Source organism: Propithecus coquereli, unplaced genomic scaffold (genome assembly GCF_000956105.1).
Source record: "Propithecus coquereli isolate 6110/MARCELLA unplaced genomic scaffold, Pcoq_1.0 Scaffold8, whole genome shotgun sequence".
Classification (NCBI taxonomy): Eukaryota; Metazoa; Chordata; class Mammalia; order Primates; family Indriidae; genus Propithecus; species Propithecus coquereli.
The window spans coordinates 15,041,371-15,053,893 of NW_012154173.1; the positions used below are offsets into that span (position 1 = coordinate 15,041,371).

At 40.2% G+C, this 12,523-nt stretch overlaps 1 protein-coding gene across 1 annotated transcript in view; it reads left to right on the forward strand.

Moving 5' to 3' along the window:
• CPA6 (carboxypeptidase A6) overlaps window positions 1-12,523 on the forward strand; it is a 279,958-nt gene that overhangs the window by 109,234 nt on the left and 158,201 nt on the right. Inside the window, exon 2 of the mRNA XM_012663144.1 lies at window positions 4,950-5,025. Within this exon, the coding sequence (XP_012518598.1) occupies window positions 4,950-5,025 (76 nt within the window). The remainder of the gene's footprint in view (window positions 1-4,949; window positions 5,026-12,523) is intronic.

Sequence of the window (12,523 nt, forward strand, 5' to 3'; positions counted from 1 at the left end):
ATAGAAAGCTCTTTGGCTCACCTTGTTTGATAGTTGTGCACAGTTTAGTTCTTCTAAGTTCCAGGAGATACTTTATTACCTGAAACCTCCTTATTTGTAGTACCAAATTATTATTCACCACTTCAAAAAAGACTAGCTGTCAGATTTAGGAAGAGTAAGCTTTTTGTTTGGTGAAACAAACAGGGCATTTGGGAGTCATGTGGTTTTTACACACTGAATAAAGAGCTCTTGTTGGGTTTTGGTTACCAGTTATTCCATCAATATAATTCACTGGTTCCCAAAAAAAGTATGATATTTCATGGGTTTTCCTAAATAGCTTTCCTTATTCTCTGTTCTTTGATAAGTAATCAAACAGTAATAAACACATTTCTAAAGTCACACCTGAGAATTTCTAAAGGCTGGAATGAAGTGAACTTTTGTGATAAAAATGACAAAACTGGGTTTGAGCAATCGCTTTCAGGGTTAAATAATCCCAGGAGTGGTTCCTTTATATCCTATACTTGCAGAAGAGGAACCGATTGCCAGGTTGAATTATCCATCTTAAATTTTTTTTTTTTTCTCATGGCTGTAAAACAGCTACAGATTGCTTTCTTTGCACTCTTGAGGAGCTGACAGGGCCCCAGATGGAGGTGTTTTTCAGCAAGCTGTCAAGTGATGCATCCATCAAAAACAGCCATATCACCCAGCCGAGTTTTCTTTCTCTGCCAAGAATTAGATTGGGTCAGGTGGGAGAGGCCAGGGTATGATGAATCCAGGAAAAACAAAGGTCAAAGAACTGTGTACCAGAAATGAAAAGAGAAGAGATGTGATTACATTTAAATTCCAAAAGGTTATATTTACAGTTGTTTTATAATGACTTGATAATTTCTTTCCCTCTGCTTTCTTTTATTCTTTCCAGAAATATGGACTTGATGACATTGATACCTAGAGGTTATTTTGTGTGATTTTTTGAGGAAATCAAAGCTGCAAAGTTATTTTAGAATAGTAGTGCCTAAAACATAGTAAATTATCATCAGAAAGCCAAGGGCCTTTTAATTCATAGACCTGAAGAAGCTATTCCAGGTATCAGTTGAAATAACAAAGATGAAGTGATTGGAAATGACCACTGAGCCCTAAAAAATCATTGCCCAACAAACCTATAAGTATTCGTGGGGGTCTGATGCCCCCCGTTAGCGTTATCTCATCCTGAAAACTGCTAGTCATTGAAGTAGCAAAAACGTGGAAAAGTATGCAAATTCCATCCTTTTTCGTGGTGCACTTTTGGAGCTGGAAAGATAAGTTGTGGGTGAACTAGTACAGTCTTTGTTTTCTACTTTATATATATGCTATTGATAAAATTCCACTTTATGTTCAGTCATTGTAAAATGCCTTAGTTATGAAAAAACTAGAAAGGGAAATTTATCATTTCATATGCTCTGTAATACTGTAATTTTTACAAGCATAGATTCATAAACTAGTTATGTAACTTACAAAGAAGTTTAGAGCTTATCAATGGAATCAGTTGTAAAGTTCATACCAGAAGCCACAAGCAAAAATCTAGAGCTTCATATCTGTGTCTTTTAACAGGATTTTCAAGTTGCCTAGAAAACAGAAATGCTCTTCCATAGGCATCACAGTCAGGGCACAGAAGAATAGAGATAAATATGGTAGGCGTCAAAGTCAGACAACATAGTCTAAAACTTTTCAATGAAAAGGCAACTGGGAGATCATCCCTCCTTCCTCCAACGAGGAAACTGACACCCAGATGAATTGTAAATAGTTGGAGGTTGTGTTCTCTTGCCCAATTATCTTCTCTAGGTGCATACATTCTCATTAGGCATTTAATAATATTTTTCAAATTAAACTTATGTACCATTGCCTCATTTATGGTTGCAGCTATACATCAGGATTATTAACCAAACTCACAACCGAACTTGATTCTGACATTATAGCAACATAACTTCATTTGTCCTGTAAAGCAAAGGAACAAAATATAAGTGTATTGGCCATTATAGCCTCATATAATCCCAGCACTTTGGGAGATTGAGGTGAGAGGATCACTTCAGGCCAGGAGTTTAAGACCAACCTGGGCAACATAGCAAGACCCCATCTCTACAAAAAAAAATAAAAAATTAGCCAGGTGTAGTGGTACACACTTGTAGTCCTAGCTACTCAGGAGGCTGAGGCAGGAGGATGACTTGAGCCCAGGCATTGGAGGTTGCAATGAGCTGTGATGACACCACAGCACCCTAGCCCGGGCAACAGAGTGAGACCCTGTCTCAAAATTTTAAAAATGTAAGTATATCATGAATGAATAAGTATTAATAACTTCTGGGAGATTCATTATCTGGGATGTCTTGCTGCCTCAATACTACGTCCCTAAACTATAATTAAAAACAGCTATGCTGTCTTTCTTTGGAAAATTTTATAGAGGCTCTCTGAATTAGAAATATCTGATTTACAAACACATGTTCTTACGAGTAGGTGGTTGCCCAGTAGATTCTGTAACCTCAACACATATTCAATCCTTTGATTCCCTCGTTTTAATCCCAAAGGGTAGCCTAATAGGTCTTAAATTGATGTTGCCACCTAGCAGTGGTAAGTTATATAGAAAGCTCTTTGGCTCACCTTGTTTGATAGTTGTGCACAGTTTAGTTCTTCTAAGTTCCAGGAGATACTTTATTACCTGAAACCTCCTTATTTGTAGTACCAAATTATTATTCACCACTTCAAAAAAGACTAGCTGTCAGATTTAGGAAGAGTAAGCTTTTTGTTTGGTGAAACAAACAGGGCATTTGGGAGTCATGTGGTTTTTACACACTGAATAAAGAGCTCTTGTTGGGTTTTGGTTACCAGTTATTCCATCAATATAATTCACTGGTTCCCAAAAAAAGTATGATATTTCATGGGTTTTCCTAAATAGCTTTCCTTATTCTCTGTTCTTTGATAAGTAATCAAACAGTAATAAACACATTTCTAAAGTCACACCTGAGAATTTCTAAAGGCTGGAATGAAGTGAACTTTTGTGATAAAAATGACAAAACTGGGTTTGAGCAATCGCTTTCAGGGTTAAATAATCCCAGGAGTGGTTCCTTTATATCCTATACTTGCAGAAGAGGAACCGATTGCCAGGTTGAATTATCCATCTTAAATTTTTTTTTTTTTCTCATGGCTGTAAAACAGCTACAGATTGCTTTCTTTGCACTCTTGAGGAGCTGACAGGGCCCCAGATGGAGGTGTTTTTCAGCAAGCTGTCAAGTGATGCATCCATCAAAAACAGCCATATCACCCAGCCGAGTTTTCTTTCTCTGCCAAGAATTAGATTGGGTCAGGTGGGAGAGGCCAGGGTATGATGAATCCAGGAAAAACAAAGGTCAAAGAACTGTGTACCAGAAATGAAAAGAGAAGAGATGTGATTACATTTAAATTCCAAAAGGTTATATTTACAGTTGTTTTATAATGACTTGATAATTTCTTTCCCTCTGCTTTCTTTTATTCTTTCCAGAAATATGGACTTGATGACATTGATACCTAGAGGTTATTTTGTGTGATTTTTTGAGGAAATCAAAGCTGCAAAGTTATTTTAGAATAGTAGTGCCTAAAACATAGTAAATTATCATCAGAAAGCCAAGGGCCTTTTAATTCATAGACCTGAAGAAGCTATTCCAGGTATCAGTTGAAATAACAAAGATGAAGTGATTGGAAATGACCACTGAGCCCTAAAAAATCATTGCCCAACAAATCTATAAGTATTTGTGGGGGTCTGATGCCCCCCGTTAGCGTTATCTCATCTTGACAACTGCTAGTCATTGAAGTAGCAAAAACGTGGAAAAGTATGCAAATTCCATCCTTTTTCCTGGTGCACTTTTGGAGCTGGAAAGATAAGTTGTGGGTGAACTAGTACAGTCTTTGTTTTCTACTTTATATATATGCTATTAATAAAATTCCACTTTATGTTCAGTCATTGTAAAATGCCTTAGTTATGAAAAATATTCATTCCTATTTTGCTTTATTTACTTAGTTTTTCCTTAAATTTCCTCTGGAAGCCAGTTATTCTCAGCAATCTCCTTTATGCCAATCCATTAATAAATATTTAATGAGCATTTTCACTCTATGCAAAGCACATTGAACAGTTGTGATTATTCTGTGCTACGGCTGTGCTCCGGCTGTGCTCCCCACCCTGTCCTTATCCTGACACACCTAGAAATTGATTATACCTGCCGGGCACACCTAGGAGAAGAGTTTCCCCCCACAGAGAACTCTCTGGAAGACAGAGCAACCCCTCCCAAGTCATCTTGGGCTACTCAGAACCTTTACAGAAAGAACCTTACAGTGTGTTCAAATAATAGTTTCAACTGTGATAAACTGTCAATGGTTGTAAACATTGATTTTAAGTTTGTATCACTCTTAAAATTATACAGCCAGCAATATCCCATGGCACACTTGTAAACTGCCAGTGGCCTCTTGTTGGGAAGTGTGTACTTGAAATAAGATGCCCCACAGAGATGGGCTTCTCTTTACTCTTCTCCCTGTGGGAAGAATCCAGACCAGAATTTTTCATAGTGTGTGGATTTCACATCCTCTCACCAAAAGTCACATTCTTTTTCAGCATTAAGTTTTAAAAAGAATGGTTTTTCTTTCCTTTGTCAACAGGAATTTTCTTTTTTGGTATCTTCTCTGAGCTGTTCATTAAAGTTCCTGTCTCTTGCTGCCATTTTCCGCATTTATAACATTGAATGTGAGTTTGTAATCTTCAAAAAGTGATGAAATACCAAATAGTTTCAAGACAAGGAAAAAAGGCCAATGAAATCAGAGAATAACAAGAACTAGATAAAATACTTACTGGGTCAGTGAAAAGTTTTGCTGTGTTTCTTGTTAAATGCAGTTTTTTTAACAGGTAAGAAAGAGATGGTTAATATCTTTATTTTTTGAAAGGTAATTGTCATCTTCTTTTTTCCTCTGTCTTGTAGGGATAAGGTGATAAGACTTATTCCCAAAACAGAAGAGGAAGCATATGCACTGAAGAAAATATCCCAGCAACTCAAGGTAATAGAGCGTTCCTACACTTGCAGTGGAATTATGCCTGTAATGTGTCTATAGGACTTTGCTGACTAGAGTTGAATAATCAGAGTTAATTAGCCAGAGGAAGTAAGGGCTAAGAGATGACTTGAAAGTCTTTTAAATGATACTTAAGGCTACTCAAGAGTTTTCTGTCTGACACATTATCTGTTTACTGTCCATCTCCTGGGTAGCACGTAAGCTTCAGGAGAGAGTCTGTCTATTTTTGTTCATTGCTATATTCCCAATCAGTGTCTGGAATAGCCTTGAAGCTCAGTAAATGGGGTTTTTTGTTTGTTTGTTTTTCTTAATGAATGAGTGAATTTAGTTTATAGTACTCCAGAACTTCTCTTTTCCTTTCTGAGATCTTCCTGCTGATCATCTAGGTACTTTACTCCTCATTAAAACTTCAAACAGAAGTAAGTTGAGGAATATAAAAGCAAAAACTTCAAGTTAATTAATTTTGCTATGTTTCAGTGGGTCTGATAAGAGAATTTTGTTAGCAAAGGTTGAAGTCTCTGATTATTCAATCTTTGATGAATTTTATGGATTTTAGAGTGAGAGAGTTTCTCATCTCCCCATTGGTGCATATAATTGAGTGTTAGCTTTTAACTATAAGGTTATGATGAGAAGTGTGGCAATTGGCTCTTTTCCATGCCAACCAAGACAGAAGCAAGGCCATAAATTGTGTGGTGGTTTAGACTTCATTTTAATGGATAGCAAAGCAGATTGCCAAAGGAGCCTCATTAGTCTTCACGGGATAGGAAAATATTTTTTCTAGATGACTAAAGTACAGTCCTGCCTGAAGAAGTGTTAGGAAATGAGGGAGGAGGGATAAACTTCGTGGCTTCTGGAGATATTTTTAATTACCAAACTTTTGATCTTTTACTTATGATTTGGTTTTTCTCTTTGGCATCTTCCCTACAAATACTGAATTTATTTGCAAATGAGCTTTTGAACTTTTGGGTTGTCAATTTCCTTTCTTCCTCCTCCTTCCCAGCCCCTACACAGTGTGTAGTTCAAGCATAGCACAAAGGCCCATAGTGAGGATACAGGAGCTCTTCCCAAATCGTGGTTATTTTACCAAACACCAGAGAGGTTGTGCTCACCAGGCATCTCCTAAACCTCCTCTCCTCCTCAAAGGAATCTGCTTCTGGATTCCTTTGAGGCTGATGACCATGTATGATCTTCTGGTCATGTATGATCATCCCCCATGACATCCTTCTCAATAATGGTACCTAAATATTCTCTAAACAATCCACCAGGGACTTAAAAGTTGCAAAGAAGCAAAGCAAGTTTTGAGTAGAAGTTTCCATCTCCACTGAAATCGTGTTTACATATCCCACTGGAAAAATAAAACAGCCACTTTTCACTTTGAAGTCCAGTGTTTTAGGGAACAAAGATTCTGAACCAAATATTGGAACAAAAGATTTCTCAAAGGATGCTCCTCCAATTTGTGGATCTATTTATATAACAGGCCTTACAAAGTAAACAAAAGTGAAATTGCACGGTTATATATGTGACGATCGCCTGCTGTTATCACAAGCAATAAAATTACTTTAGTGAGGACTATAGGGGTTACTTATAAGCTCTTGGAAATCATCATAGACAGAACCAAAGGGTACAGACCATACATAGGGCTGCTGGCACTGATGACCACACATTTACATAGGGCACTTTTTTGTAAGCATTTAAAGAAAACCATTCCTGCATATTGTTTTCATTTTGTCCTTAAGGGAAGGTGCAACGGGGGGAGGAAGTAAAGGATGTAAAATAGTGTAGGGGTCAACTGTGAGAAGGGAGGCAAAGGGGCTGGTGAGGAAAGAGGGGGCAAAGTGAAGGGAAGAAAGGGGTTGGCACTACAGTATTGATCCCGCTCCACAGAGAATCACATCCAGCAACTCCCAGCCACCATGAGCCACTCACAATGCCGCGTGCTTTCTATACATTGCCTCATTTTAACAGTCCTATGGATAAGTACTATTGTTATTGCTATTTTGCAGTTGAAGAAACTGAGGGAGACAGAGGTGAAGTAGCTTGCCCAGGTCACAGTGTGGAGCTGGGACATGCATCTAGTCAGTGCCAAGCCCTCTGGGACCCGTAACAGGCCTGCCTCTTGCCTCTCAGTCTAGTCGGTTTGCTCTGATCATCTTCGTAATGGAGAAGATTAGACTCAGACTGTGAGCGTGACCATACTCTCATTCATTCCTGCAGTCGGAGGTCACCAAGACAGCCCCTAGGTTCAATGATTTGCAGGAAGACTCACTCGGCATATAGTCCTACTCACATCTATGATTTATGATAGCAATAGAATACAAGCACAATCAGCAAAGGGAAAAGGAGCATTGGGTGAAGCCCAGGGAAAACCGGGAATAAGCTTCCAAGAGTCCTCTCCCAGTGGAGTACACAGGCTGCACTTAAGTCCACCAGCAACAAGTTGTGACAACAAACATACAATATCAACTAGCAGGGAAACTCATTATAGACTCAATGCGCAAGGTTTTTATTGGGGTCTGGTCATGTAGCTACCCTCTGCCTAGCACATACCAAAATTTCAGACTCCCAGAAGGAAGGTAGGTGTTCGGCATGAACCATATTTTTTTGCACGAACAGTTTAAGCACAGCGAGCTGTTCTTATTCATTAGGGTGTTAGGAACCCTCCCAAAATCCAAGTTTCCAGATGCCAGTCAAGGGCCAATTTTGCAAGCAGGCCTTTGTAAAGATAGCATTTCTCAGGCCTGCTCTGTTAAATCTCTTCTGCACATTTCTTCATTTCCTTTCACTAAAGAAGTCATTTTATTGGACTGAAGTTTGAGATATTGAGCTCAGATAAATTTCTATCTAAAAGCATTATGGTACCTTGATGTCATTTTAAATTCGAATGGTTTCACCAAGAGATAGATTTGCACTATGGAAAGCAGCAATTCTGGCCAGGCAGAGAAAGCAGCCTGCGGAGAAGAAAGAATATGACTGTCTGTCATCTTCTGCCCCGTGGAGCTGATGGAACAGAATTAGGGCCATTTCTAACAGCTTCTTTGCATTCCCTGTGCGGCGGCGCCTCCAGGTAGAAAGGAGGAAGGTTTTCTGGGAAGCCTTTAGTTGCCCAAGCACAGTGTGGCAGACAGAATTCTAAGACGGCCCCAAGATTTCTGCCCCCTGGTGTACACGCCCTGAATAATCGCTCTACTGAGTGTGGGAGAAGCCTGTGAATGTGATGGGATGGCCATACCCTTGATGGTGTCACATTATATGGCAGAGAGGAAATTACCTAGGGCGGACCTGACCTCATCAGGTGTGAGCCCTTTAAAAGCAAAGCGTTTTCTCCCGCTGTTCACAGAGGAAGAAATCAGAGAAGAGCTCCTCCTGGTCTCCAAGTGAGCAGTTCTCAAACTGCTATGCTGTGAACTGGCTGTGCGGGCATGTGGCAAGGAATGTCAGTGGCCCCTAGGAGGGGAAAGTGGTCCTCAGCTGATAGGCAGTAAGGAAATGGAGTCATCCTTCCTACGACCACAAAGAGCTGGATTCTGCCACAACCACATAAGCTTGAAAGAGGATACGGAGGTCCAGAGGAGAATGCAGCCCAGCCAACACCTTGATTTTAGCCCCCTGAGACCCTAAGAGATAATTCCACCAGCTGTGCTCAGACTTCTGACCTACAGAACTGTGAGATGAGAAATGAGTATTGTTTTAAGCTGCTACATTTGTAGTAAGTTCTGTGGCAATAGAAACCTCAAACAGTAAGATAACGACTTACATCTTGGCCTTTGGATCTCAGATTTATACATGAATGCTTTAGGTTAGTTTTCCTGATTTCTGTGGCTTTAACCAAGCATCTTAGGGAAAGTGAAAAGTTATTGGACGCCATGCTTAGACTATAAATTCACAATGTCTTATCTAAAACATGAACAAATGCAAAATGTATGTGCAATGTTGAATGGAATCTGAAAAGGGATGGTCAAAGCATAGCTAATTAGACATAGAACTGCTGTTACAAAGCCGGTTACTTTCCTAATTAAATTTTATGGTTTTGCTGAAGAATTAAAACAAGAAAGTTAAACAGAAAACCATGCCCCCAGAGAACTGGATTGAGAAAGCACCAACCAATTAAATTGTTAATTAAGAGCATAACCATGATTTAAATAAAATTATGATGGAAAGGGAACAGTTTGCAGGTGAGTAAAATTAGAGTCCGAACACCGTGTTCTGCCTGCATTTCCTCACAAAGCCTTTGTGCTCAGAAGGAATAGAAACAGCCTTATGTAAGATCATAAAGTTTCTATTATACAGTTGACACATTCTTGTAGGAAAAAAGGACATTTCTGTTTGCAGTTTTCTCCATCAGAGAGCTATCAGATAGGAAACCATCCTGTTTGTCCAAAAGTTTGCCATTTTTTTCAAAATGAAATGTAACATCAGAAATATGAGTTCGTTTTTCGGGTGTCATTGCATGACATGCTAAGAGTCATAAAATCCCATGGAGGAGAACTGTATTCCTATGAGGAAGGTTTCATCTCTTCTCCTTGCTTTGTAAGTGAGATTTGCTGCCGCTGTCCCAGATGTGGTCTCCCTCACTCCCACCCCAGTACTGTGCTGTGGTTGACTGCTGCCCGCTCTAATCCTCCTTGCTGTGCTCCCAAGTCATACACCTGGACCTACTGGAGCTTTGGAACACCTGCAATCCCTGGAAGTTTATAAATTCAACATCCAACTGGACGGTTTAATTGATTGGAAAACTCGTGAGGAAGAAGATGGGTGGTAGAATTCATGTTCTGAAAGTTATTCCCAATTTTATTAGAAACCAATTGTGTGATTATAGGGACTCTTAATCTGGCTGTGGTAGACAGAATTCTAGGATGGCCCCCAAGATTCTTGGCTCTGGTGCACACACATCTTCTCCCAGTTAATCCATCAAACACTAATCTAGGTACTTCTGTAAAAGGATTTTGCAGATGTAACCGGGGTGCCAAGTCAGTTACCTCTAAGATATGGAAATTACCAAAGGGGGCCTCAACTAACCAGGTGAGCCCTTGAAAAACAGGTTTTCTCCAGCTGATTGCAGAAGAGGTGATCAGACTCTCATTCCTCCTGGCCTGGAAAAATCAAACATCCCATGTTGTGATCTGCCATGTGGCAAGAAATTGCAGGTGGCCTCTAGTTGGTGAAAGCTATCCCCAGACTACTAAAAGAAAAATAGGGACCTCAGTCCTACAGCCCCAAGGAAATAAATCTTACCAACAAACAGAATATAAAAGCCTCCTGAGCCCAAGATGAGCCCACAGTCCCAGCTAACACCTTGATTTCAGCTCAGTGACACCCTGTCAGAATCCAGCCACACTGTGCCCAGACTTCTAGCCTATAGAAACAGTGAAATAATAAAATCGAACTGCTAAACTCGTAGTCATTTAGCAATAATAATCTAACACAATGGCCGTACACAGCCAGTAGCTTGGTATGCTGGCTGAAGAGGCACAGAAACATTGGGAGTGACATGGAAAGGTAAAAGTGAGGAAGAGATCAAGAATTTGGTCTGGAAAAAAAAAAAAAAAAGAATTTGGTCTGTCAGTACATTTGGGGAAGGAAATTGCATTTCGGTTTTTTTGTTTGTTTATTTTGTGAAAGGCTTTGTAAAGTAATGAAGTAACATTACTTTTGCTTTCTCTGGCATGATTTTTAAAAGAGAGAAAAAGCTGCTTATTATCCAGGCAGATGTCTAAATGCAGTTATGGATTAAATTTCAGGAACACAGTTTTCAGACGTGGCTTGCATTTTTCTCTCTTGTGTGGCTATTGATAATTGGTAAACTCAATAACGAAAACATATGAAGAGAAACGATATAACATGCGGAAAAGCAGGAATACATCAGAAACATCCTTTGGAAAGTAAAAAACCCTCTACTAGGTTATGATGATGATCTACCCCAGTGATCCTTTGTTTTATTTAATCAACTGGGTTGATGACATGACCTTGGGCTTATAACATTTTAAGCTGATCGTGTTTCTTCTCTATTGTAAGACTTTCCAGTTCTGATGTTTAAACAATCTGAGACTAATTTTTAAACATTGAAAGGAGTCACTCTTGTTGGGTGTAGTGACTGCCATTCCTACAGAACTTGAGAGCACAGTTTGACAGGTCGGGTCTCGCACAGTCTCTCATAAAAGGTGATCTCGACAGGGCTTTTTCATGCACCTGCCATCACCCGTCATTGCCTCATTTGCATGTCCACTGGTTGGCAGGCTGGGATGGCAGCACAGTGGTACCACATGTCTCATTGTCTAGCTGGCCAGCCTAGGCTTATTTACTTGGAAGTCACAGGTTCCAAGAGTGAAACAGAACAAACTTACAAAACTCCTTGAATCCCAGCTTAGAGCTCAGATGGTGTCACTTCTGCCACATTCTACAAGCCAAAGGATGTCACAGGGCCAGCCCAGATTTAAGGAGTGGAAAAACAGACTCCACTACTTGATAAAGAGTATTGCAAGGTGTGCATACCAACAGGAGAAGAATTTGTAGTCATTTTTGTAATCCAACCACCCCATACACACAAACACCACCATTCCAATCTGTCACCAAATCCCAGATAGAAGATGACAGCTACCTAACCTCTCGTCTGTGGTCTCACAGCCACTGCCACAGTTCCAGCCCAGGTCAGCTTTTGCACCAGTCTCTCAAATGTTCTTTCTGTGGCCTTCCCGCATGGCTGCTCCTAACTGTGCTCCGCACTGTAGCCAGGGTGATCTTTCTGAAATGAAAAACTGACCAAGTCGCATCTCTGCTTAAAACCTTGTAAGTGTGCCCCATAGTTGACGGGAGTAATTCCCAGTCCACACTACCCATAGAATCACCTGGGAAGCTTTTTATAAAAGGCTGCTATCTGCCCCACTGCCAGAGATTCTGACTCAGTTGCTCAGGTGAAGCTTTAGTGTTAGTATTTTTTTAAAAACTCCCTAGGGGATTCTAGATGTAACCAAGATAGTTACCCCCAGCCTAGGGTATAGACTTCAAACTCTTTGGCATGACACATAGGGCCCTTGAAATCACACCTGCTCTCCTGCCCATGCTTCCCAGCATCTGTCGCTATCCTTGGCTCAGTGTCCATCACCCTAGCCATACTGAACCAATCGTGGTTTCTCACCTAAGTGCCTTTTCTCCAGCTGTACCTCTTCTCTGGAATGCTCTCTCTTCTCTTCTTTGCCCACCTGGTAAACACCACTCATCTTTGAAACTTAGGCTAAAGCATCAGGTGCTCCTTGAATTCTTTGACACTCACTGAATTGTATGGACAGTTATATCCTAGCATCTATATCCCTTCGTGCTTTCTCCACCCACCCATCCCCAATAGACTTTCTCACCCATTTGAAACTTAATGGATCTCTGACTTGCAGATGGTGGATGGAGAGACATTGATGGAAGAAAGAGAAAGAAAGGAGTGACTTTTCAGCTGGTGCTCAAAGAGGTTTATGTGCACAGTCAGGCCTTGCCTTCAGGA